Genomic DNA, 12,939 nt, shown 5'->3' on the forward strand with positions numbered 1-12,939 from the left:
GGACTGTTCATAGCAGCAAGGTTCAGGAAACACCTACTTTGGACATCAGCTCTCTGTGGCATCCAAACTCATGCCCAACTTCTTTCTTCACATAGCGAAGCTTGGCATCTTTTGGAACATAGCTATCACATGACCTCTGTTCGACCGTGGTTCTGGGAAGGGGCTCAACTTCCTACTCTAGGAGCCTGGTTACCTTACAAATAACTTAGGGGTATCCCCTGACTACTCCAGTAACTACTCCAGTCCCCTAACTTGCACTAGGAAAGGGATTGACTAAGCCCAGGCACTCCAAACCTGGGATCTCTGACCCCTAAAGGTGGCATGCAAGGCTTGGAGGCTTCAGAAATGTACCTAACCTGCCAAACAAAATGTCTATTCATTTGGTTGAACCTTACTACTTTCAATGCCTAGAGACCCTGAGACGATAACACAAATACTGGTTAGGAATCAATAAGTTCATTGTAGAAAGAATAGAGAAATATCCATTTTCCTCCCACCTTCTTTGTCCTTGGGCCTAGGTAGCACTTAAGGTGTCATATGTTCAAACATGTCGGTGTCATTAACAGACCCAACTAGTAGAAAAAGAGTCCTGCACATAATTCCTTTTTAGTCATTTTCCTACCTGAAAAAAAATCAAGCAGGCATCAGAGTTTTTGTTTTGGCTTTTAAATGTATTCTAATTTAGAAATGGTAAGTGTATGTGTTGATGGGATATGGTATAATAGTTGTATTCATAAGCACGAAATGTAATGGTCAAGTCAGGTCCCTCAAACATTTGTTGCTTGAGTCTAATCTTTATTTCAAAGCAACTAATGGGGATTTGGAATGATCTAATCAATTGCTGTCAATCACATTTACCCTAGTGTGCTATTATAAACATTAGAAACTATTCCATCTGACTGTACTCTCCACCTACTATGCTAGAGATCTTCTACACCAAGCTCCTCCCTTCTAGCTCACCATTTGACTAAATTGCTTACCATCTTATTTGAAAATATTGTGGTCCCAGCACTTTTCAGTTATTCTGTGTCCACTGGAGTGTCCACCTTCAGCAGACACTCCCGCTGTCATCTGATCATGAGAACAAGAAGTTCTAATCACTACAGGCCTGCCTCAACATTTGGAGTTGAGTAGCTAGAACTGCAGAATACCTGAGGGGTCTACTCGACTTAATGTAAGGCTCTAGAAGCTCTCTCTGTTTCTGCTCACCAGATTTGCATGGTGGGTGAACAGCAGACCTTAAGAGGGATGACGGCAAGAAACTAAACCTTTTGTAAGGTTAGGATCTGAGAGCAGGCAAATCCGGTCATCTGGGATATGATGCTACCTAACAAACCCAGGTACACTCCCCCCCTCTTTCCTCCCTCTGACCACTTCTGGAAGACTGTCTTCAGTTCTGTGTCTTACATATATTTTAGAGATGTGGAAGTATAGCCAAAGGAAGTTTAGGTTTAGAAATACAACAAAGAAGTAGCTGAAGGACAGTCTGTTCTGATGAAGCAGAACCTCAAACGACACACAAGTGCTTCATTTAAATACTCTCAGGCCTGCTGGAGAGGAAGTTCAGTCTCGCTTTAGGGAATTCAGGAACCAAACCGACCACACCAGGGTCTACAGATCACAGAGAGACAGGTTCCACTTCTATCCAATGTTACACACGATGCCTGCCCTCCAAGAGAGTGGACGCCCTGGCAAGGAACTCTCAACAGCTGAAATGGTTCCACCAACAATGAGTCCTAAATGAAGCCTCAACAGCTACTAAGATTAAACAATGCCTCCTACAGGGTTCTTTTTTGGCTATGCATTTTAAAATTGGGGGGATGAGGTGTAGTCTCTTCATGTCCTAACAGCAAACCCTCGTTTTCTCAGGGAGATGAATAAGCGTCTAACAGAGGAGCAAGCCAAGAAAACCTATGACCGGGCAATTAAACTAGAACAAGAATTTGGAGAATATTTCACAGGTACGTTTCCTTTGCACAAATACTACAAGAAAAAAAGATAAGTTTACTACTATTGTACTTAGAATAGGTTCCATGCCTCCTAAAGCTAGGCCCCAAAACTTTCTAGTTGAGATTGCCTAGTAATTTTTTTTATTATTATTTTTTTATGCTGTCTGCCTCGCCCAGTTGGTTTAGGGCTCTGGAGTCTCTCCTGAGTCAGCTGTTAGCTCCCTTCTAGTTCTCCACTGGCTCTAAACCACGAATGGCAGATGCCTCTGAGCTATCTTCTCACTACTAAAGAGATCTTAGGCAATCACGAGACTATCTCCCTGATAGATTCAGGAAACTGGGGAGGCTCAGTCTCAGACCTCAGCCTGTCTCCTCAGTCAGGAGCGTGAGGAGGATACACTTGGACATGTTTCAGTTAACGCTGTCGCAAGTTGAATAATAGCTTTTGATTTTTTAAGTGTCTTTGTCAACATGCTGTTTTCGAGATAGAATACATATTTCTTATGGATGTCCTGAGCTCTCTCTTCTTCCCTGTACTCATGAAACACTGGCTAAACCCAGAGGGAAACCAGCCTTGGAGAAATTTGTCTTGTAGCTGATTCTCAATGATTTATCAACAAGATAGAGTTTGTGATGTAGTATTTAACTGGCTAGCACAAGGCGCCAACTTTGACCCCTCCAAATACAACAGCGTCTAAAAATAACATTAAATATAACAACTTCCCTCATGAACTACTGGCATGAAATGAGATGGGTTTCGTTGTAGTTATTTTGAATCATATTCAGATACTAAAGGAGCCAATAGCAGGGCAGTCCACAGCTATTCTTACTTAAGTTAATGCTAAGGTTTCTCTGAGTACTGTGAGTGATGCGTCATTCTAAAAGATGAAAGAGCATCCGGATGGGAAAAAAATCAAAGGGCTGCAGAGATGGCTCAGCATTCAAGAATACTTGCTGCTCCTCCAGAGGTCAAAGTTTACTTCAAAGGTGGGAAAATTAAGTCAAAACAATGACTATTTGACTTATAGTTTGCACTCATGGGTAGAGTACCATTAGTATAATCTGCAGATTGTATTTGAAATCAAAAGATGCAAACCCTATTTCAATAATAGTTTGTCTTGAAGCCTTGGTGACAGATGGGTCGTGCTGATGTTTTGGAGACCCAAGTCCAAGACAGTATTTATTCAAAGGAAACAACAAAATGTGTTTAAATCTATGCTGAGAACTGAGTATTTTTAGTAATTTACAGTTAACTCAACATTTCTGTCTAAAACTATTATTATTTCCATATCTATACAAGACCTGAATTTCTGCCTTCACCAGAGTGAATTAGAGAAACCCTATGGCCAGACAGGGAGTTTTCCTTCTGAAACTGCCGTGTGCTGTGCTCTGCTCCAGTGCCTGGTTCAGAGAAGGCATCCATGAAATGAACGAATGATTCATTGCTAGAACTGGGAATACTAGTTAGTACACAGAGAGTACTAACATTGGGACACATTTATTACTGACCTAGGGCAGAGAGAATAGACTGTTCCTTGTAAACATCATTGGCGTGACCACGCTCCTGTGACCAGTCTTTCTTACTTACCAGAAGGGGACATTAAGCTTCCTGATGAGTTGTCTGTCACTGATTTGAGTTTCTGTTGGGTGAGAGATCACTGACTGTCCTTATCCCAAGGGAATGCCTCCTAACTGTGGGTGTTTCTGTCTTTGTAACAGCTATCGTCCAAGGAGACACCTTAGAAGATATATATAACCAATGCAAGCTTGTTATTGAAGAGCAGTCTGGGCCTTTTGTCTGGATTCCCTCAAAGGAGAAGTTATAAATTAGCTCCCGCACCTCTGACAACGGCAGAAGAGCATTTAGAAGAACAAAATATATATAATATAATACTTGGAGGCTTTTATGTTTTTGTTGCATTTATGTTTTTGCAGTCAATGTGAATCCTTATGAATGTACAACACAAACTGTGTGAAGCCATGAAGGAAACAGAGGGGCCAAAGGGTGGGACGGAAAAGACATTGCAGGAAGGCTTTGGTTTGCTCAAAGTACCAGGTGTAGGGATGAACCTCTGGCGGGCTCTCTGCCCTAGAGATGGGCAGCCCTCTCACCCCAGCAGATGTGCAGAACTCATTTAGCTGCAGAGCTCTCTGTGGTTTTTGCTTTAAGAAAAGTTGCCAGCACTCGAACCTCACCAACCTCCCCCTGTACCCACACCTCTGTAATTGGTACACTTTGAATTTTATAACTATGCACATCCTTTGATTTCTTAACAAGCAAAGGAAATAGGAAACCAGAAAGAGTCCCTTTGGAGGAGACATACTATCAGGGGAGGGCGAAGGCTTAGTTTCCTTGGCTGGCGTGTGCAGAGACGAGCGTGTCGTAAAACGGGCAGCGGGTGTGCAGGGCTGACCTTGCCGAGGAGGGGATTTACCTGGACTAGCGTTATGATTGTCGATTTTGCCATTTATAAGCTGAAAGATGGCACTAACGATGAGAATAATTTATACAATAAAATATATTAAATGTATAGAAATGAATTTCTATAGGTTAAAAGTTTTGTGAAATATTTTGTAAAGATGAAGAAAACCATTGAAAGACTAAATGTACGTACTCTCAGCGAATGATCAAATTTGAAAATTTGAGGTTTCACTCTCCCCTTTTGTTGCCAATGACCCATTCAGAGCATCAGTGTTCCCCCCAGGTCTGCCTAAGACTCCTTCCTCACCCACCTCCTCATCGCCATCCCACTCACACGCTCGTGATACGCTCTTATGGGACACATCCCTTAATAGTTACCCTCATGATATTTTTGGAAGAGATATTTTTCTGTTACTTTTTTAAAAGCCAATTGCTTTTCAGAGATAAACTCACACAAATAATCAAAGGGGGACAATTGCTTTTCTCCAGTTAAATAGCCTGAGCCAACCATGTAGATAGTCAAATTCAACTTTTGTTCCTAGTTGCTTGCATACAGTTCAAGAACCATTCAGTATTCCGGCAAACCAGAAGTCATTAGGGTTATCTTTCCTTTGTTTCACAGAGCAACTAGGTGTTTTGTAACAGCCCAGGTTGGCATTGCAGGGGGAGATCTGTCCTAAGATGCACTATTTCTCTGAGGAAGAGAAAAAAGAGAAGTTATCTGGTTGGGAGTGGTGAGGGATGCACTTTCCTTGTTTAGTATATAGGGCAAACCACAAGGCAAGGACAATTTATGACTTTGAGCTCAACCAATCGAACTGCCTTCCTTAGGGCTGCACCTGGACCAAGTTCATTTTTCTAACAATTATGATAATGATGATTTGGGGGATTAAAAAACCCTCCTGAAGCCTATAAGCTGAAACATAAGAGTTAGCTTCCCACTTTAGCACCGATGGTGACGTCAGCACTGGTTCTGCCCCAGGTGTTCAGAGAGAGACTTTTTAAGTGTTATTAATAACTACTCGTACCTGGGTTCTCTACATACCCAGATTAAGCCCCATCGCCTTATTTCTGGGGTACATCAAGACCTGGCAGGGATTCTGCCACACTGTGCAGCCAACCAGCATGTAGGCTGGAGTACAAGAACAAAAGACACAGCCATCAGCGTGATGGGGCTTCTTCTAAGTTAGAACATCGGGGCTTACAACTGAGTCTCTTTCCAAAATCAAGGGTCGTTCATACCATCATCTGCCTAGCTGCAGTCACCAAAACAAACATTAAAATACAAAAGTATGCCTCTACCTATATAGTCTTGAGGCTGCCTTTGCAGCTGTGCTCCACACGCCCCCCCCCTTCATAGGAGAGTTGAGTTTTCCAGAGATAGCCTTAGAGGGCTCACAATGTGAAAAGATGCATCCATGTCTGCCAGTCATCTGTTTCAGGTCGAGGCCAACTTCCATCAAGATTGCTCTCCGGAGTTTTCTGCCACTAGAATGCCATTCCTGATCCCAGCTCTCTTTATAGGCCACCATGATAACTTCTTTGGTTTCTCCACTGAGCATGCAACCCCTTTACCTTAGAGGACTGTCATTAACGAGTAGATGTTTTCTCCAGTTGTGCGGTGTGCTTTCCACTTGATAGTATTGCTGTGGCTGAGTACAATCAAATTGAACCACAAACCATTGGTTTTGTAGTAATATAATTATTTATTTTCCCAGTGTAGATGCTTCCAGATTAGCATTAGCACTGATTTTTTATGTAGATTTATATAAATATATATACATATATATTTGCTTGAAGACTCGCCAAGCACCTTGGTGAGAGGGTCTTTCCTATAGAATTCACTCACCCATTTTGTTGTGCTGTCTTGCGCTTCCCAATGTTGAGGTCTCTATGGCTCCAAGGAACTGGTGTATTTTGCAGCAAATCCAACATCTATGAAAATGGCATGAAAGTCACCCAGATCCCATCTGGTGCAAATGCGCCTGGAGCCTTGGGCCAGACTGGTGCTAACACTGCAAACTTTGTCCGGAGCTCTCCCCAATCTGAAGGCTCGCGGGGGGCACAGTGTCACCTTCTCATGCTGGGCCCTTTCGGAAAAGTGCCAGATCGCGTCACTGGTGCTATTTTTCATGCTCTGGTACAATGTGTAGCACCATGGGGGTCTCAGCTTTACCAAAACTGAAATCTCACCTGTCAGCCCATTATCGCTCTTTTCCTTGAGAGTTGACAGCCTACTCTTGGAAGGCCTTTTCTCCCGGACCCAAATTCAGGGGTTGGCTCTATCCACTTGGCAAGCCCATCTAGATGAAGCTGCACTCAGAAGCCTCTGTGAGCTGTCTTAGATCCTACTGCCAGCCCTTCAGGACGCAGCCAGGGATGCTCTACACACCTCTGGCGCTCACCTATTCCTTCCCCTCATTTTATCTACAGCTTTCCTTCTCTCATTACCTCTGCCATGTTGACCCTCTTCTATCCTTCCTGGGTTGTGGGCCTTGCCCCTCCTCTCTCCCCTTTCTTTCCCTGTCCATCTCTTCTTCACCTCCATCTCCTGCTTCCCTTTGTATCCCTTTCTCCCAAGCTCCTCCTCCCTCTTCTCGCCTGGCACAGATTGCCACAACCCACACCCCTCAATTTCCCTGTCCTCTAAAGGGCTCAGGCTGATTCAGACAGCAAGTCCACGCAATGGACTAACAACGCAAATCCTTGGGGTCACCATTTTACTTACTCAGCCCAGAAAGCAAAGCTGAGTGTGAGGCCCTGACCTGGAGCCAGCCTGCACCACTGCCCTGGCAGTGCTGATGCAAGAGCTGCGGGCCCCTGGCACCCAGAAGCCTCTGCCCGGACCCGTCTCCAGGAACTCCTTCCCAGCCCCACCCAGGCTGAGGATGCTTTCTTTTAACAGAGGCAAACTCTGGCCCCAACAACTACTCTCATAAACCTCACTGAAGCCATGACACCGCCCTGTTTTGGAGAGAGAGATTTCCCCTCCTTTCTTTTTCTCATTTTCACGTGAAGCCCCTTCTGCTCTTCAGCTGGTGATTGCTCTGGTGAGATTGGATGGACTCGCTAGCGATATGAACATCTTTACTGTCTTGGTCCTGCCTAAAAATTTCTACAAAACGCATTTAAGCCGAGAACTAAGACTAAATTCCTAAATTTATTATACTAATGAGCCACTCGCTCCTGGGGAGACATCAGTTCCCTTAAAGCATGAGGAGTGTCTCCTGTGACAACTGAGTCTCCAGGAAGCTCCACAGAGAATTCTGTGGGTATGCATCAGTTAAGATGGTAGATATGGGATGCATACCATGTAGACACGTTACATGAGATACAATTCAACGTGGTCGGACACACATTCACACTTCAATCTGTAAATATCCTTCCTCATTGAAACCTGTGCTTCAGGAATCCTTTCTTGTACAGCTGTGCAGCCTCTTGTAGCAGCTGAAGACAAGCTAAGGCAGGCAGAAAATGCCGTGGATGATCAGCTAAAGGAGTGCAGTATCTCCCTCGCAGCTCAGGAGGCCAGACAGCCAAGTGGCCTGGTTGACTCCCACTGGGATTGAAAACTTTTCAAATTTGTGTTTCCTAAGTGTATCTTACCTTCTGAGTGCACCAGGTTGTACCCGTTAGATCCTTTTCCTATGACAGTTTTGTGCTTCTCCCTGACAGGATGTTTCTCCACCGAGCTGTAATGCGGGATGGGAGGGGAGGGAGTTGCGGAGAGGGACCTACTCCGGGCCTGACTGGAGTTTACAGAGATCCTGCACAGCTTATACTCCTGTTAAGTGTAAATATTCAACACTTCCATCCCATTTGTGTAAAAAAAAAATAAAGCACACATGTTATAAAATCAAGATGTATATTTCCTACTCCGTGTGTCCGTGAGTATTTATTGAATTCCCACATTGTCGGTGGCGCCCCCATTGGAAAGCTGCTTGATAGCGTGTTTATGTCGCGCTTTGCTTTCATACAGATTCAAACATTTCCTACTTTATAGCAAAATTATATTCTTCCAAGGCATAATTTGTGTTATTTCATAAGTGAATCACTCATTTCTATTTTTACCAAATATGTCTGATTTCAGAGCAAAAAATGCACTTAGAGTGTGTTTGCCCTGGCAAACACTGGCACCACTGAGAGGAGCTTGACAGGGCTACATTTGCATAGTTTTCAATATTTGATTATCATCCTGCCTGCTTTTAATTAGAAGTTTTTTCCAAGAATGAATAATGCATTAAAAGTTAGGCTTTCTAAGACATCTTCTATATGAAGAAAAAAATTCCCAATATCAGAATGTTTTTTCCCCTTTGTCTAATACTTAAGGCACAAAGAAAGGCCTAATTTGGAGATACAATGTCATTCGTTATATCCTGAGGCCACAAAATATTCCAGCACTAAAGATCTGAGCACATAAAAAGTCAAATGAAGGAACCTAGATCTGCCGGTCCTGAACTCTTTGGTTTGAATGTGTTCTGTCATCTTGGCATGTAGATACATGGGTGTTAGAGCTGGGGTCCAAAACAGATTACCACCATGGACGGAGTGAAGATATGTCCTTCAAAGCAATCACTCTCAATTATGACATGTCTGGAGCACCAACTCTGAATCCAACTCAGCCGATCATACCATCCTGGTCATGGCTCTGAGCCAAGGAGAAGGCTGAACGATGCTGTCCTTATGCTTAGGCATAAACATTGAGGCTGCAGGACCAGCGCAGCGCAAACCTCCAGTTGCGGTAATTCAATTATTGTTAATATTCATTCAGCCTTGTCTGCTTTAATATTAATGTAATTCTTTACAAAAGACAGATTAATTTCAATAGCAAGTGTCTCTTCAGAAAAAACGAGCTGAAGGAGGCTGACTTTTGGGTCCTTTCATTTTTACGTCGTGATCACTCTAGAAGTCTCAAAGGCTCGTGTTGAGCTGCACATCCCTAAATCTAAATAGGCCTAGCTAATAATCTGACCTGTGCATTGACAGGTCCCCATAGACCAGTGATAGAACTAAAAAACCAAGGTACAGAACCAAGGAGGACTTGTCATGGGAGATTCTGTTGAGGAAATTTGGTTAGATCGCCAACTGCATGGGACAGAGTTTTTCTCTGGAGATATGTGACCAGTAAAATCCAGATGGGGTCGAGGAGTGAAGAAGGCTTGCTGAGGGCCAAGGCATGGTTACCTTCCCCCGATCTTCTGGATCTCCATTGTGAACTAGGGGAGCAGCAGCTCAGAGGCAGCGTTGCAGCCTCGTTCTGTATTGGAAGTGGGTTTTTTTTTTTTTTTTTTGGATTTTTTGAGACAGGGTTTCTCCGTAGCTTTTTGGTTCCTGTCCTGGAACTAGCTCTTGTAAACCAGGCTGGCCTCAAACTCACAGAGATCTGCCTGCCTCTGCCTCCCGAGTGCTGGGATTAAAGGCGTGTGCCACCGCTGCCCAGCTTGGAAGTGTATTTTATTGATTGGCAACTGTTAATAAAACTGACTTGATCACAGAGTTCCCTTTCTTATTACCTGGGTGCCATCGGGTCACCTATCTCCAGAGAAGACCATGCCCATTGGGCCAAGCTGTCCCATACAATTGGCTATCAGACTGAAATCCCACAACAGATACCTGCTTTCTTGATACAACCAGTCAGTCTCCATGGGATGGATGTCTTCCACGGGTCAGAACAGATGGGACTTGTAGTAACAACACCACCCCTGCAAGTCACCTCTCTTTTAGGGACATCCCAGAAGGTATCACTGCTGTCCTTAAACTGGCCTCTCCCATCAAACCTTATAACAAATCTAGGCTGTCCCTAATTCCCCTTAGTGTATTTAAGACAAAGTTAAAATAACTTAGCGAACTTTGCTAAGTCTTTGTTTGGAATAACAGAGAAATAAAGGATAATTCTATCTCTGATATGAGCTTAGTGCCCTGCACGACAAAGGCCATCTTTCCCCACTTCCCAGGAGTTGTCCCCAACATAGATGCAGCAGAATCATCCCTCTGTGTCCCTAGCTGACTCAGCAGCAGCTGTAGCAGGTGAGCTGTCTGTAATCTCCATCCTTCTTGCTCCCACATCTCACTATGAATAGAAGCAATTCACTGTGACTATGATTGCTTTTACACAGTAACCTTCAATGGATAATTTGTAGCATATCAATAACTCAAGCCAAAAAAAAAAAAATCTGAGTTCCAAGTCAGGTAGCAGTTCCCTCCCGCCCCTATACCCAAGACCTAGCTGCCCAGTTCTGGTTGTATGGTTGGATAATTGCTCAATGGTAAACTTCTATTTTTTAAGGCCTGTTTTGCACATTGCACACTACAAAGCTGATCTTATCAGAAGTTAAACACAGAAACCTGCAGCGTGGAAATCTGCATCCATCCAAAACAAAGGAGAAGGGAGAAAGGGTTTTTATTTTCAAGGAAGCATCTTAAATTCCTTGTGGTCTTCAAAAGCAAACAATAAAAAAAAAATGTCCTTAGTGTCTCAGGAAGAGGGAACAGTTAATTCCATAAAAATATGAAACCAGCTTTATTAACTTTATGCTCCAGAGTTTTGGGTAGTCAGAATTCAAAACACCAACTATTAAAGACAAGGACCATGGGCCTGAAGTCAGATTTGAAAGCAATTTAGGTAAGATTAGAAGATCCTGCCTTGGAAATCCTAGTGGAGAAAGCACCCCAATCTAGAGGTTATTACTATCAGAGCTTTCTGGGCATGGTGGCAAGTATAATCTGTTGACAGGTTACAAGAATATCAAAGACACAGGTGTCAGTCATAAAAATGAAATCGTCTAATCAGGAGTATAAAGTTGTATAAAAGTGGCATGCGTAAAACTGGGGACAGCTGACACATTAAGAATTGGCGTGTTTAGACTAGGGGTAATGATGCATATCCATTAATCCCAGTATTCTAGAGGCAGAGGCAGGTGGATTTCTATGAGTTTCAGGCCAGCCTGATTTATATACAGAGTTCCAGGCCAGTGAGAGCTGCATAGTCAACCCTGCCTCAAAACAAAAGTGAATTGAGTGTTCAGTATTCAGGCCAACACTTCATTCAAAGGCTAGCTAGCAGTTGCATAACGAAAATTTTCCAAGTAGGGCCAACTAGGTGGCTCAGTGCTTGCCACATGAACTAGCCAGCTGAGTTCTATCCTTCATCCCCCATGAAGGCAAAAGGAGAGAACAGACTCCTGCAAGCAGCCCTCTGACCTCTACACATGCCCTGGAGCACACATTCCCCACACACATCATGCACACATACACACAATGATGATAAATTCAGACTTTACAAGAGGCAACTTTTCCAAAGGGAAGAGTTTCCAAAGAAGCTGGAGGGTTTAGTTGTTTATCATTCCTTATTCTTCGGGTCAAATTATAAACAGGTGCCCACAGCCAGACCTATTTATGTACCTCTGCAAAGAGTAAAACAAAATACAGAGTAGTATGTCTACTCAAGGAATCTAATTCCCATCACAGAGATGTACAAAAAATAGTTTATAGAGTAGAAATGCTGAAACTAATCAGTGAGCACATAAGATCTCTGAAAGGGTGACCTTGACATCTGGGAGCAAACCCCTCACCTGCTAACAATTTGCTCCATTATTCTCCCCCCCCCCTTCCTCTCTCTCAATTCTTTTTAAAGATAGAATCTTATGGTACAGTCCTGGCTGAATTGGTATTCATTATATACTGGCTACAAGCTCGTAGCCAGAGTCCTGCTTCAGCCTCCTGTGTTTTGGAATTCCATGTGTCTATCACTTTGCCTGATTTCTACTCTTCCATGAAGAGTATTGGTCACAGTATTTCAAGACAGCAACAGAACAGTAGCTAATAACACGTGCCCGGTGAGGAGTAGGGGAAAATGTCTTCTCCAGTCATCAGAAATGGGTCCCCACTGCTCCTGGCCAAAATGTCTTGGCTTCAGCCCTGTATATCAAGAGCTTCCCATAAAGCAGAAAAGCTGTTGCCAGTGTCCCAACCTCAGCTCCCATCTGTGCTTACTCTGGGAACTGGGAAGAGTTTCATCCCCAACATAGCCCTGAAAGTCTATGAAGTGCTTAAAAAACTTGATCCCTTGGACCAAAAGGTGGTCATCTTTTCTATGACCTTCATCTCCAGGATCATGCCGGCCAATGCTACACGCCTCAGTTCCACAAGGATTTGTGACCCAGGAGATCAGCGACACTGATCCACGTCATTTAGCTCCAAGACTACAAATAGTAAAGCTACAAGACCTGACTCCAGGGTTGCTCAACCTATGGGACCTAGAAAAGATCTCCTGCACATTCTGTATTATCTCGAAGTAAGGATATCTGTGCCACAAGACAAAATGTTACCTACAGGTGCCTAGCCACTGATAAGGATGCGGGTTCTTACGCCCAAGGTCCTACCATAATTTCTCTTTGTTCCTTGATTCTTGGAAAAAGTACTATCTTGGTCCTACTGTTTCAGAAAAGTAACCACCAGGCTGCACGCCCAAGCACCACCCACTGGCACACTGGACCTAGGGAAGTTTCCTTTCTCTCAAAACCTTGAGCCTGTTGCCGGTAAACACACAAATGCATAGAACTCAATAGA

The 12,939-nt window shown here is 43.6% G+C and overlaps 1 protein-coding gene across 21 annotated transcripts in view; it reads left to right on the top strand.

Annotated features, from left to right (window-relative positions):
* The window catches only part of Dlg2 (discs large MAGUK scaffold protein 2), a 1,644,347-nt gene extending 1,636,151 nt beyond the window's left edge, over nucleotides 1-8,196 (top strand). For 12 of the 21 annotated variants that reach the window (XM_057756275.1, XM_057756272.1, XM_057756285.1 and 9 more), the window contains 2 exons: nucleotides 1,870-1,961; nucleotides 3,669-8,194. In XM_057756275.1, the coding sequence (XP_057612258.1) occupies nucleotides 1,870-1,961; nucleotides 3,669-3,775 (199 nt within the window). In that variant the 3' untranslated portion in view covers nucleotides 3,776-8,194. Of the gene's footprint in view, nucleotides 1-1,869; nucleotides 1,962-3,668 lie in introns of all 21 variants that reach the window. The other 9 variants (XM_057756265.1, XM_057756266.1, XM_057756269.1 and 6 more) reach the window with 2 other exon arrangements.
* Nucleotides 8,197-12,939: the final 4,743 nt, after the last annotated feature.

This window comes from Chionomys nivalis, chromosome 23 (genome assembly GCF_950005125.1).
Source record: "Chionomys nivalis chromosome 23, mChiNiv1.1, whole genome shotgun sequence".
Lineage (NCBI taxonomy): Eukaryota > Metazoa > Chordata > Mammalia > Rodentia > Cricetidae > Chionomys > Chionomys nivalis.